Here is a 14,806-nt window from a genome sequence, read left to right on the forward strand (position 1 = left end):
ACTGAGAGGCGGGGGAAGGGGCTTGACAAAGGATTTCATTGGTCTTTCAAAGTGAAACGATTGGACAATTGGCTGCGGAGGTTGCTAGAGGCCTGCCCCCTGTCGCTGATTGGATAAGAGGCAGTCAAACGCCCACCTCCTTCTGGTTACTTTCCTTGGGGGAGGGGCCTGTTGCTTGGCAACCGATCGCGTCCTCCTGCTACGCGGACACCCAGTTACACCTGTGAAGAGAAGCGAACAACTGGTACCACCGCCGTAAGCTTAGGCTTCCTACGCTCACTTCACGCACCAGCAACACAAGGTTGTCCCAGGGGCTTGTCCTAGTTGGCCTTGAGACTGCGTGGTGGGCTGGCCCTACAGTGACGCACCGCTGTCAAGAGTGTGCCCAAGATTTCCCTGTGGAACGCTTAGTTTGCAGGAGCTAGAGGAGAAAAGAAAGTCCCTGTCATATGCCAAGCTTAGAAGCCATTTATTTTGGGAGCACTCTGGAAAGCAAGGAACACCTGCCTCAGAGTAAACCCTAGGAGGGTGGGGACAAGTGCCAGACCCCTTGCTGCCTTATCATGTCCCGCAGAGCTTACTTCCTGCTGCGAAGAGACTTCCAAGAGTTGAAAAAGAACAACTATAAAGTGAGTACGGGGGACTCAGAGCGAGTTTCACTGGGGCAAAACTTTTAAAAAGCAGTTTGATCTGTATTTATTCTGTAAGGCATAATTTAGTTAAACCTAATTTACCGCTACAGTATTGTTTAACAAATCTATTTTACTGTAACAATCCATTTCATAATAAGAATTACTTCGTAATAATAATAATAGTTAACAATACTGAGCACATTGTGCTGAGTAATTTATATGGATTTAATCCCTGCATGTCAGGCTCGTTCCGGTAGTAAGTGACTACAGGTGCAAGGCTGCGCTCATCAATTGCAATAGTAGTGTTTTGTTTTACCTCCCAGAAACCTAAGCCTCAGAAAGTTTCAGTAAATATTTGGCCTCAGGATTCTATCACAGGGTATTCTGACTCCGAAACCACTTGCTCACTAAAGCTTGTGTTCTACGACTTACTGTCTAGTGCACTTTCTGCCAACTGCTGTCACAATACATGGGTGCCTTTCCCTTACGATTTTAACACAGAAGAAAGCTTTTCTCCAAATGCCACCAGTGAAGTTATCAATGTTGATGGGTACCAATAGGCTGATATATCATATATAGTACAGAGAATTTTTTTTAAAGGAAGATACGGAGGAAAAGGGAACACTTCACAGAAAGAATAGAAAAAACCTGTACATAGAAGGAGGGTGTAGAGTGCTTGCTGCCAACAGTCGCTTCAGGTGTAGTTCAGTGGCATTGTTCTGTTTTCACTCCTGTTATAGAAGTGTTACCCTCACAGAGGTGTTAGGAACTACGGTGGAGTCCAACAACAAATATCCCAGAGGCAGGAACCTAACATTTGATAATGTTTCTGCTCTACCTGAATTTTGTAGTTCTCTGTTGAAAGACAATTCCATGTAAGAGAAATGAATGATATGTAAATATAGAGAATGTAGATAATAGAGATATCTTATAATTTTTATTCAGACTAGCACCAAACATACTGAATAACTAAGTAGTTGCTCAGAAATATTTGAGTATATTTAGGTGTATTTCCCAGCATGATTGATAAAGTTTTCTATGAGATACAGAGTAGGGCAAAAGTAGGTTTATAGTTGTGAGTATGCAAAACAGTTTATTCTTGCATTTTTATATGTTAATTATTGTATTATTTTCCATACAAACAACTGTAAACCTACTTTTGCCCCACCCTGTACATTCTTGTCCCAGTATTGTGAAAATATCTCACAGATTTTTCTGTGAGATAAGAAAAGATTATATACAAGAATAATCTTGGAGTTGTGTTTTTCTTAATGAAAATGTTCTCACTTCATGCCTGCCGTATAGCATCCATATATTGGGTTGGCCAAACAGTCCATTACGTTTTTTCCTTACAATGACTCTAGTAATACTTAGTTGTCTTTAACTTCATTCAAACAATTTTGCTAGATTGCATTGTGACAGCTTTCATATAAGCATACATTTAAAAAAAATCAAAATTGGTGAATTTTTGTGCAGCCATTTTAATATTAAAGGTGGAAGAAAATACACATTTTCAGCACATTATGCTTTATTATTTCAAGAAAGGTAAAATGCTACTGAAATGCAGAAAAAGACTTGTTCAGGGTATGGAGAAGGTGCTGTGACTGATGAAATGTGCTAAAAGTGTTTTGTGAAGTTTCTTGGTATTATTGACATTTTGGCCAAAAAATTCCTTGCTGTGGGCTGTCTTATGCACTGGAAGATGTTCAGCAGCTCCCCTGGCCTCTACCCACTAGAAGATAATAGCAGGAGATAGCCGACATTCTCAAAATATCCAAATCAATAAAGTTATTGGTGAAAATGAAAAATGTGTCTTTTGTTTTAAGGAAAAAATGTAAGGGACTTTTTGGCCAACCCAATAGTTTTAAAAAGCTCTGAAGAAATGCAAGTTGTTGATTATTTCCTTCTCTTCTAATTTGAATCTTAAATTGGCTATTGACTTAAATAGCCACACATCACAGTTTTGATCTTCTTGTCCCACTTGGGATTTCCTGGAATCTACATTAACAGCTGTGTAATAACAAAATATGACAACTCCCCAAATCAACAAATCAATAAATTTATCAGGAAAAGAAAATGTAGAGTTTTTGGAATTCATTATAACCTGATATCTGATTTTCAAAGCTGCAATAAACATTTAATCATTTTTACTGCTTTGAATTCTTTTTAAATTAAAGGGCATTACTGCTTTTCCTGTAAGTGAAGATAAGATGGAATGGGAAGCTGATATTGAAGGTCTAGAGAATACAATGTGGCAAGGTATGTATGTGCAAAATAAATTTACTTTAAAAAAAAACCACTGTACCATTATTATCCAATCTTCTTTATGTGCAAAATAAGGTTGTATTATATAAATTTTCTAGAACTCTGAAAGTGTTCACATGTTATTTTTCATTTTATGGCTTAATTTTTTGTATTTGTCAATATAAATGAAAAGTTTAGATTTGAATTGTTCTTTATGCCAGATTTTAATGTTACTACATTAAGAAGCAGGCACAATAAAGCATAACAATTCAGAGTGTCTCCTAACATTCTTCCATGAAACCAGAGAATAGCTATAAAAATTTCTTTTGGCATCAAACATTTCACAATTATCTCTCAATTTTATTCTCTATGATTTTCCCCAAAATTTCCATAAATCAAATTCTCAAGAAGACTGGGCCACTGTAAACCTTAGTGATCATGCACTCTTTCACTCATGGATTAATAAGCTAGATTTGTTGAGCAAGGTCGGGGAGAACAACATGTGAAGTAGATAATTACAGTAAGATATATTATGTGCTATTAAGATTTTGAACAGAACGCCAAGGAGGAAGTGATTAGTTAATTTTGCCTTGGAGAGTCAAGAATTGCTCTGTAAGGAAGTGACGTTTGAGTTGAGTCCTAAAGACTGCATAAGAGTTTGCCAGGTTTAGGAGGGAAAGGGAATTCAGGCAGAATAAATAGCATGGCAAAGTGAGGGTGCACTAGGTTCGGGAACAATGAGTTCAGTCAATACCAGATACAAAGTGAGTGGGGGAAGGTGTTGGGGGACAGAGTTAGTAGATGAAAAACAGGCTGATAAAATAGTGGGATTAGACTGTGAGGACTGTTATGCTCTCTAGAGGGGTCTGTGCACCCTATGATCAATTTACTTAATAATAAAACTCTAGGGACTTTGGGAGGCTAAACTGTAGGAAGAAACAGTCTAGTGTTAATCGGGTTACAGTTAACCAGTACAACATGACACTCCAGTGAAAATGTTTATTTTTATTTTATAGGAATATTCTTCCAACTGACTATAAATTTTTCATCAGAATATAATTTTGTCCCTCCAGTTGTGACATTTAGAACCATTCCTTTTCATCCGAATGGTAAGGACCAAATGAGACTTTTATCATCAGGGGCTCTGTCCCTATTATCCTTGTTCTGAATCAGTGTTTAATAATGTTTCTTCTTAACTTTGTTATGATTTTAAAAGTAAGCATGCTTACTGGGGAAAAGAAAAAAAAGAAAAAATTCTCACCTTGAATTGTAATTCACGGAGATATTACTCTCAACATTTAACTGAATTTCTTTCCTTTTTTCTACATAGTTGGGATATTAGATATAAAGTTTTTTAACTTAATATTACATAAGCTTATGGCTGCACTATTAAACATTCTTTAAAAGATCATTTTTAATGACTGAATGATAAACTTAACCATTCCTGTATTGTTCAGTATTTTAGTTGGACTAATATTTTATTGTTATAAAATATGATATACTAACAAATTAACATTTGAGATAAAAGTAAGTTAGATTGATACTTTAGGTTATACACAGAGTGTATTTTTGATTGATAGTAAATTGCAATGTTTAAATGCTAAAAAGAAGAAAATTCAGTAGAACTTTTTGTGGGCTTGGTGAGGAAGGCCTTTCTAAATATGATAAAATCTAAAAAGCATGGAAAAGGCACAGCACATTAAAATACATAAACTTTTTAAAACTTCCCTATAGCCAATGATATAAACAGAGACAAAATACATTGACTTGCGAACTGAGGGAAAATATTTGCAATACATAAAACAGAATACCTGTGACATATAAAGAGTACTTGAGAATCAATAAGAAAAATAACATAAAGCAATAGAAAAATAGACTATAAGCTTACACTTAATAGAGGAAACATAACAAAAATAAATATAAAAGTATGTTCAACCTCATTAGTAAGAAGAAAAATGCATATTAAAACTGCATATAAAATGCACAGAAATTGTGATTCATCATTTATGTTTATAGAATATTAAAATAACAATTTTATAAGAGGCAAATATGGGTACTCTGGTAGGTTGTCCTTAGTGTAAACTTTTGGGGAAGTAACTTGACAGTTCCTAATCAGCTATAAAATGGAAATACCCCTAAATCCCTATAATACCATGTTTATAAATTATTCAAGCATGCAAGAGTATGTTTGAAAAAGTATTTGATCTTAATAACAATAGATAAAAGGATATAATGCCAATATCCATTAATATAGAAAATTTTAAATGATATATTCTATAGCTTTACATATATTGCTCTTGAACAGAACAAGAAAGATCTACTCTCTGGGAATGCAAGGAGTGAGGAAGGACAGGAGATACGCATGCCCTTTCCCATCGTATTTAATTCGGTAATTCAACTCCTAAATGTTTATTTTGAGCAAATAATGGCAACTTCACACTGCTGCAACCCGCGCAGAGTGGTGGTCCCCTGAGTGGAAGCGACGGGAGACTGAGAAAGGGCAACACAACACGAAGACACTACACAAGACAATTTGGAGAAAAACGGAGGCCAGGTGGGACCTTGTCCTCTGATGGAGAGACAATGACAATTACCACAGTCTCTGCATTTAATTTATAGGGATTGGTTAGATAAAGCTCAAGGGAGTTTTGCAGACTTAAGGGAACACTGAGGGCACAGATTGTTCCATTCCCAGGCTATCTACATGATAAAGCTTTCTTCTGCAAAGATTGCAGTCATCTTCAGCTGAAACTTGCGGTTATCTACTCCCTGCTCAACCTCCCCCCTCAACCCCCGCCCCTGGCTCGGGTTGTTGCCGGTTGCCAGCTCGCTCTGCCTTGCAGATACAAGCGGTCTAGCGTGGCCTTGCCAAGTGCTTAACCTGGCTTTTGAAGTCAGCCTTCACCGTCCCCCATAGTACTCAACTAATTTTGTATCATAAATTTATTTTATTCTTTAAAAATAGGTCTTAATTACAAAATAATAACGTACTTGAATAAAATTAAATAAAAGTATATAAAGTAAAATCAGGAACAAGATGAGGATGCCCACTCTCAGCACTTTTATTTAACTTAGTATTGAAAGTTCTAGCCACAGCAATTAGGTAAGAAAAAGAAATAAAAGACATTCAAATTGGGAAGGAAGAAGTAAAACTGTCATTTGCAGATGACATGATATAGTATATAGAAAACATTAGTAAAGGGTCCCCTCAAAAACTGTTAGAACTAATAAATGAATTTGGTAAAGTTACAGAATAGAAAATGAATACCCAAAAATCTGTTGCATTTTTGTGTATTAATAAAGAGGAGAGGGAATATGGGAAAACTTGTGATTGCTCTTTTTTTTCTCCCTTATCTAATTGGGGAGACATGAGAAAGAATTGAGCATGTGTGGCTCAGCACGTCCTCAAAACTTTTTTTCCAGTAAGCCTGACCTTAGAATGGGTGCAGTCTCTGTTTCAGCAGACAGGAAACCTAGGCAGTCCTCCAGTTAAGGGGGTAAGTTCAATTCAGGGGGAATTTTGTAAAGCTTGATTAAAGCATTGATCAGCGTCTCTATTTCAGTCTTGTGTACTGTAATGTTGATATTTTTTACTTAGATCTTTCAATATTCTGGTCTATTATATACAAACCTTAGAGAAGTGTTATTTATTAGCCCCCACACACCAAAATCAGGCTATGTATAGTTCTAAGTCTTTGTTTTAGATACATAAAACCTAATTGCTTTTCAGTGATGTTATTTGCAATACCACCAGGAAGTGTACGTAAAGTTCACTTTTCACAGCTCTCCAATTCTAGGCATTAAAACTTTGGAGAAACTTTTTTTGCCAATTTAATTAGAATCTTTCTGTTATTTTAATATGCACTTTTTTGAATACTTGTCAGTCTAACATCATTTTTTTCACATCTCTTGATTGTGCTTTTTATTTTGTGAAGTGTCACATTATCTTAGATGTTGCAAATATTTTTTCATTTGTCATTAATTTTTAAATTTTGTTGATTGTTTTTTACATCTGGAATTTAAAATTTTTCATATACTTGTATTTATTAGTCTTGTCCTTTGAGATTTTTATAGTTATCTTTAAGTTTAGCTTATCTTTCCCCAAAACACAAATTATTTTAACTTTCTTCTTGTTGTTCTATAGCTTTATTTTTTCATATTTAACTCTATTCTATTTTTAAAAAATGCAGCCAAGCTTCTGTATACCTTTCCAATATATATATAATAGAACAAAGCTGGCGAGGATGGGGGTTTGTCATTCTCAACATATGGCTTCTATTCCTGGATCTGAGGCATTTACTATTTGTCACCATTTCCAGCCAGTGAGAAGGGGGAAGGAAAAAGAGGGCAAAACAACTTCCTTAAGAAAATATGATCCAGAAGATGTATACTTTACTTCTGCTGATAGCCCATGATTAAAACTTAGTCACATGACTTCTTGCTAGAGGGGAGGCTTGGGAAAATAGTCTGAGCAACCACATATTCATCTAAACAGGATAGGTTAATGGGAATTGGGGACAGGTATAGTCTTATTATAGAGAGAAAAAAATGGAAGAAAGGAAGAGCTGACATTAAAGGACAATGAGTATTTTACAGCAACATATTTTATACCATTTTTGATAGTCTTTTCTTTCACCACTGAGTCATAATTTCACTTTTAACATACAATAGTTTTAATATGTGCCAGAATTTGTGTCTAAACTCTTCTATTACATTGTTCCATTTAATCTCATGTCCCACTGAGCTGTTATATTTATTGTGGTTTTACAATACAATGTAATATATTAAATCAAAGATCCCTCTTTTATGTCTTCAAAATTTTCTCAGTTTTTACCTTTTTATAGCAAGTTTTTCATATTGGAGTATAAATGTTTATCTTGTTCATTTTTAAAAATCATTTACACATTAATAAAATTATCATTAATAATGATAGCTATAAGTTTTTGAGAATTCACTATATAGCAAGTACTCTATTGAGTACTTTATTTTATTCATTCTTTAGACTGAAGGTGGGTACTTTAAGCTTATCCATAGTTTCCATATTAGGAAAGTGAGATTAGCAAGGTTAATTGCTCAACATCGCATATAGTCAGTGTCCAATCTATGTGTCTGACATGAAAGTGCATACTCTTAACAACTACATTGGATTAACTGTCATATTCATTGCAAATAATTTTTCTGCTTAGTCATTTGCTTTCTAATTTTGCCTGTCATATTTTGATATCCATAAGCTTTAAATAATAATTTTATTATATATCACTATTAATGTATTATTTTAATACAGTAGACCAACATACTGGTCGACCCTGTATAGATTTTTTGGACAATCCTCATAAGTGGAACACAAGCTATACACTGAGCAGCATCTTACTTACCCTCCAGGTAAGAAGAGATTAATATAAATGCCCTCTGAAATACTCTTAACTTCTTAGTTATTCAAAATATAAGAAAGAAAACATACAATGCATATTTAAATTTTGAAAGACTCAAGTAAGCTTATTTAACTCAATAACACTTCTATATCAAGATTATAAAAATGGAAGTTGAATTATAAAGACTATTATCTTAAAGTGAAATTGTTCCTTAAGGCCCTTCACCACCAAAGAATACGTATTTTATAAAAGAAGAAAAGAACTGCCTGGATGGTTTTAATTCTAGAAATAGTGTCTTAAGCTTTCTTTTTGTTACCAACTTCATTGTTGTATTATTGAATAGGCCTTTTGGATTTTTCTTCATCCATGAACTTTGCCTTCAGAGAAATAAAATCAAGCGACTACAACCTAAAATGTTCAGCTTTGTCCTTTGTTTCTGACAGTGTTAACTACTTGTTCTTTTACACACTTTCACATCAAATCAAGTCAACAATTAAACCAGGGGTTTCTTCTCCCTTCAGACAATGCCTGTTTCTAGAATGCCCCCTTTACTTCTTGGATCTACGGTCTTCAGAAACGTGTGTCTGTGCTGTTGCTCTTGACGCTCAGTGAGCCTCCTTTCTCATCCATGCCAAAGTGAGTGAGTTTAGTGCCATTTGCTTTGAGCACTTACATCTGGCTCAGTGATATTCTCCATGGACCTACTCATTATTAACACTTGGAGATAAACTATTACATTTTGATTACCTGAAATACTTAAAGAATAAAGTATGATGGCTTAATTGATTTTTTTCTGTAGCAGAATTATAATACAAATTTTATTTCTTATTTTTTTAAATAAAATAATAGTTTTCTGTCTAGTCATCTTAGCATACTGAGTAAAATTTAATCTTTTTAAAGATTCAGTGTTTTATTCATTCATTCATTCATTCATTCATTCATTCTACAAATATGTATTGAGCATCTGTCTGTGGCCAGGTCATGTTCTGGGAGTGACATTTGAGCAAAAACTTTATGGAAGTGAGTAGAGCACAATATGCAGATAACTGGGGTTGATTTTTTTGGATTTCTTTACATTGAATTATATTCCTACCTACCTCTTCTGCCTAAACAAGGACCTGCCTTAAGAAAAGAAAGTCAAATGGTCCCAAAAAGTAATGAATGAGGGCAAACCAGAATGAAATGGTGAAAATTTTGACTTGCCAAGTAATTTAATAAAAGGTAGATTTGAGGCTTTGAGATTAGGTTGCTTGGCTTCCCATTCTGGTTGCACCATTTCACACCTTTATACAATTGGAGAAGTTTCTTCACTTCTGAATACCTCGATTTCTTCATCAGTAAAATGGATCTTTAGTAGCTAACTCATAGAATTGTGAGGATTAAATCAATTAATACATGTAAAATACTTGGAAAAATATGTGGTCTAAGAAAATAACTCACTAATAACTCAATAAGAAAATAATATTATGATTGTTCTTATCCGCAGGCAGTAATGCAAAATGACAACAAAGTGTTGTCATGGAAACACATCATGGGACGCCAGTAGATGACAAAGTCATTTGTCTTTTTATTTTTCAAACAGATTTATAAAACAAATATGCCCGCATTACAGGACAATGGAAAGGAAAAGAAAATCACTGATAGTTGTAAAGGAAAACCCTAAGCCTACTGTTATTAGCATCTCCTTCTGATCGTTTCTTCTATTCTCTGTTTAAAATCTTTCCATTTCACAGTCACTAGAGGGTTAAGCCCAGCTCTGTTGCCTGACAAATGATTTACTTCTCCTCACACCTGGGCTTTAACAAACCGTGCAGTCCCACTCCTATTATATCTTCCTGCTTTTCTTCACTCACAGTGCTTGGTTCAAGTCAGATTTAAAAGTATTTGTAGAGCTCTAACCTCTAAAGTTACAAACTCAAGCAAGTCTCGGCCCTTAGAAAGTGCCGAAGGCCACTTCTCTCATGGGCAACCCATTTTCTCCTCTCCTCTTCCTCAGTCTGTCTGGCAAGCAACGCTTACATTATAAAGTCAGATCAAATAAGTGCTCTTCTGGAATGCCTTTCTTGGTTTCCTTTCCTAGTTGGAACCGATGGCTTCGTTTTCTGAGGGGCTTCCTTTGCCCCTTCCTCAGTGAGCAGCACCTAAGCCCATTGCTATAGGAGCTCTGTAATACTGTCTCCTTATCCAAGCTCGTCAAGGTCAGGGAACAGGTCTGATTCATCTCTGAGCCCCTCCCTCGCTCCCCCGACCCCAACTCACAGTGTTGTCCTTTAGTAGGCACTAAATAACATGAATGGAGGAATGAACCTAAATTTTTACATTGCTGCAAATATGGCACATATGTATACATAACATAGCCTGTTTCTTTTTCACTTATTTCAAGTAATTTATATATTGCTACAGTTAATATTATAATGGCTATTTAACAGTTTTTTTTCAAGGTCAGTGTGGCTCAGTAGAACTTTCTGCACTGATGGAAATGTCCATTGTCAGTACTGTCCAGTATGGTAGCCACTAGGCACATATGTCTACTGAGCACTTGAAATGTGGCTAGTGTCCCTGAGTTTTTCATTTTAAGTAATTTAAATTTAAAATTTTCACATATGGCTAGAGACTACTGTGCAGGACAGGACAAGTATAGGCCATAATTTCTTATTACTTCCCATTGAATAACAGATGAGACACATTTGTAATCATCACATTGTTATTCAAGGAAGTGATACTTGAAATAGTGTTTAAAATATTTTAACATCTAAATATAGTGATCATCACCTAAATTTTTATAATAACAATCTTAATTTTTGAACACTTCTTTATTTAATGCAAAGGTAAATATCAACACCCAGGCGCACAATGAGTTTCTGGGTTTAATTAATTGGATATTATAAAATATGCTTACTGGTGGAGTTGTTTTGTGATGCTTTAAATTTTTGTTATTCTCTGCAGAGCTTCTATGTTATTTTACACTATCAGATGGTTAACTTAAACGTTGACCTTTTATTTTTTTTACTAGTTCAGCAGGGCTTCTGATTTATACAATTTAATATATTCCTTGTATTCTAGTTCTTAAAAATCATTAAATAGACTTAGTAGCATGTGTACACATTATATGAAAAGGTCTTAGGCACAGTGTCAATGTGAAGACTGTTGAATAAACTTTACCAGATGTTCCTCTCTGAGTAAAATTATATCTCCAGCCAAAAACCAAAAGCTTGCTCTAGAAGATAAGTTTCATCTGCTTCCCACCCACTTTGAAAGGTGTAGTGCAATCCACATTGAATCCTTATTTAAGCAATTATAATATTCTTGGAAATGTAGCTCAAATGTGTTTTCCAAATAGGAAAACTCATATATCCATAGCAGAAAATTCTTGTTGTTTTTGAGATATCAGATGTCAGGGTACTGCTTTCATTAGTGAAAGACTGCCATCCTTTCCATGACTGTTAAAGGCAACAATCTACTCTGTCCTGCATCTACACTTAGGTGTTCTGTTAGTTATTATTTTTGGCTACATTTTATTATGTAGTTTCCATGTTGTAATACTCAAAATACTGAACTATAAAATAAATATTTGCAATTTGGGCTACTATTAATGTTGATGTGTCAGAGAAACAAGAGCATGGCCTAGCAGAACTGTTAAGTTTCGGTTACTGCTGGTCCCCTATTTTGTCCAGATGCACATAGATTATGGTAGGCAGAATTTTAAAGATGTCCCTTTAGTCTCCTATCCTCTGATAATGCAATCCAACACTAATCTAGGTAGTGCTGTGAAAAGACTTTGCAGATGGATTTTAGTTACTAATCAACTGACCTTAAAATTAGGTTATCCTGAGTTATACGGCAGGGCCCAAAGTAATCACATGAACTCTTAACAGTAAAGAGGAAAGCAGAAGAGCCGCTCAGAGAAATACAGTGGAAGAAGGAGAAGGGATGTGGCAGGAGGGGACATCAGCGAGATTCCAAGCATTAGAAGGATTTTTCACACCTTTACTGCCTCTGAAATATAAAGGTCCAGGTGAGGGTGTGCATGAGACCTCGTGGAGCTGAGGGTGGCCCCCAGCTAACAGCCAACAAAGAAACAGGGACCTCAGTTCTCCAAATGCAAGGAACTGAGTTCAGCTAACCAACAACCCGGATGATCTTGGAAGTAGATTCTTCCAGAATCTCAGAAAAGACTTCACTCAGCTATCACCTTGGTTTCAGTATTATTATCTGGAAAAGGGAAAACAGCCCCATCCCCTCAGATTTCCCACTGAAGACATGTGAGATAATAAATTTGTGTTGTTTTAAGCTGCTACCTTCATACTAATTTGTTACAGCAGCAATTATAATATTCCTGGAAACCTTGCTCAAACTACCACAGGCACCAAATTAATCATTTGATGATCTAGGGGGATGATGAAGTATACACAAGCCTTAATACATGAGTGTGTTTTATCTGTGATCTAAATATAATCTCGTTTAAATGTAAGGTTTTATTTTTTAATGAAAATATTTCATGTTTCCTAATGTTTAGCTCCCTTTACATACACATTCAATTTAAATTTATGTGATAGAGAAAAGTTATAGAAAGGAACTTGTAACTTGCTTTGATCCTAATGTTTGGCTCATGAATGTACAGTATAAAACCAAGATCAAATTCAATAAATGGTGCTCGGAAAATTGGACAGATGCATGCAAAAAAATGAAAACTTTTATACTATATACAATAATAAACTCAAGTGGATTAAAGACTTAAATGTAAAACTCAAAATCATAAAACTCCTAGAAGAAAACATAGGCAGTAAAATCTCTGACATTTCTCTTAGCAATTTTTTTTTCTCCTATATCTCCTCAGGCAAGGGAAACTAAAGAAAATAAACTAATGGGACTACATCAAGCTAAAAAGCTTTGCCAAGGAAATCATCAACAAATGAAAAGATGAACCACAGAATGGGAGAACATATTCACCAGTGATACATCTAATAAGGGGTTGATATCCAAAATTTATAAAGAACTTATAAAACTCAACACCAAACCCCCCCCAAAACAATCTAATTAAAAAATGGGCAGAGGACCTGAACAGGCACTTCTCCAAAGAGGACATATATACAGATGGCCAATAGTCATGAAAAGGATACTCAAAATTACTAATTATCAGAGAAATGCAAATTAAAACCACAATGAGCTATCATCTCGCACCTGTCAACAATGGCTATCATCAATAAATCCACAAACAGCAAGTGCTGGCGAGCATGTGGAGAAAAATGAACCCTCGTGTAGTGTTCGTGGGATTGCAGATTAGTGCAGCCACTATGGAAAAAAATGTGGAGGTTCCTCAAAAATGTGAAATGGAACTGCCTTATGACCCAGAAATTTAACTTCTGAGTTCATGTCTGAAGAAACCCAATACACCAATTTGAAAAAAAAAATGCACCCCTATGTTCATTGCAGCATTATTTACAATAGCCAAGATATGGAAGTGACCCAAGTATCCATCAATAGACAATTGGATAAAGAAGAGGTGGTGCAATGAATATTACTGAGCCATAAAAAAGAACAAAAATCTTACTATTTGCAACAGCATGTATGGACCTAGAGGGTATTATGCTAAGTAAAATCAGTCAGACAGAGAAAGACAAATACCATATGCTGAATGTAAAAAACAAAATAAATGAACAAGCAAAACAATCTCATAGGTACAGAGAACAAACTAATGGTTGCCAGAGGGGATGGGGTTTGGAGGCCTGGGTGAAAAAGGTGAAAGGATTAAAAGTACAAGTTGGTAGTTACAGAATACTCGGGGATGTAAAGTAAAGCACAGAGAATATGGTCAATAATATTGCAATAACTGTGTATGATGCCTTGAAATATGAGGGGGTCAATTTATGAATTATATTATTGACCACTATGCTGTACACCTGAAACTAATAAAAAAATAATAGAGAATGTCAACTGTAGTTTAAAAATAAAATTAAAAACCAAAATGAAGAGTTTCTTGAGGGTAGGGACTCTGTTTCATTTGTGTTTATATCTATTTTCAGGTAGATATATTATAGGCATTCAATAAATGCCTTTTGCATGTCAAAAACCATCTTGAATGTGAATGGTTTGTCTTTTTGCTGTAAGAAAAAAATTTACTTTAAAAAACTATGTTCTGTATTTTTTTCCTTATAGGTTATGCTTTCTAATCCAGTGCTAGAAAATCCAGTGAATTTGGAAGCAGCCCAAATGCTGATTAAGGATGAATCTGTGTACAGAATAATAGCTCAAAGACTTTTACATAAACCATTACAATGTAAGAAGTGCCTACTTATTGTTATTTGCTAGTTATTAATGATATATTTATAGCAAATAAGTGATCTAGCAAATAATTTTTACATAGGGAATATTTTCTGTATCCTTTTTCAGCAATGAAATTATACTAAGATCTCTCCTATTGCACCTCTTTGTCAAGCCAATTAGTATGATCTTCTTTAAAGATTATCAAAGATCATAAGCTCAGTATCTTTAAATGTTAGGTCCATACAGATGGATGGTGCCAATTGAAACTAGTCTATTCATCATAGAGATAAGACA

The 14,806-nt window shown here is 34.9% G+C and overlaps 1 protein-coding gene across 1 annotated transcript in view; it reads left to right on the forward strand.

The window, feature by feature from the left end:
* The first annotated feature begins 563 nt into the window (after positions 1–563).
* The window catches only part of UBE2U (ubiquitin conjugating enzyme E2 U), a 36,036-nt gene continuing 21,793 nt past the window's right edge, over positions 564–14,806 (forward strand). Inside the window, exons 1-5 of the mRNA XM_054572607.1 lie at positions 564–629; positions 2,810–2,891; positions 3,893–3,985; positions 8,161–8,258; positions 14,405–14,525. Of these exons, the coding sequence (XP_054428582.1) occupies positions 564–629; positions 2,810–2,891; positions 3,893–3,985; positions 8,161–8,258; positions 14,405–14,525 (460 nt within the window). The remainder of the gene's footprint in view (positions 630–2,809; positions 2,892–3,892; positions 3,986–8,160; positions 8,259–14,404; positions 14,526–14,806) is intronic.

This window comes from Pteronotus mesoamericanus, unplaced genomic scaffold, assembly GCF_021234165.1.
Source record: "Pteronotus mesoamericanus isolate MK-2021 breed Mesoamerican mustached bat unplaced genomic scaffold, CSHL_Meso_final contig_105, whole genome shotgun sequence".
Classification (NCBI taxonomy): domain Eukaryota; kingdom Metazoa; phylum Chordata; class Mammalia; order Chiroptera; family Mormoopidae; genus Pteronotus; species Pteronotus mesoamericanus.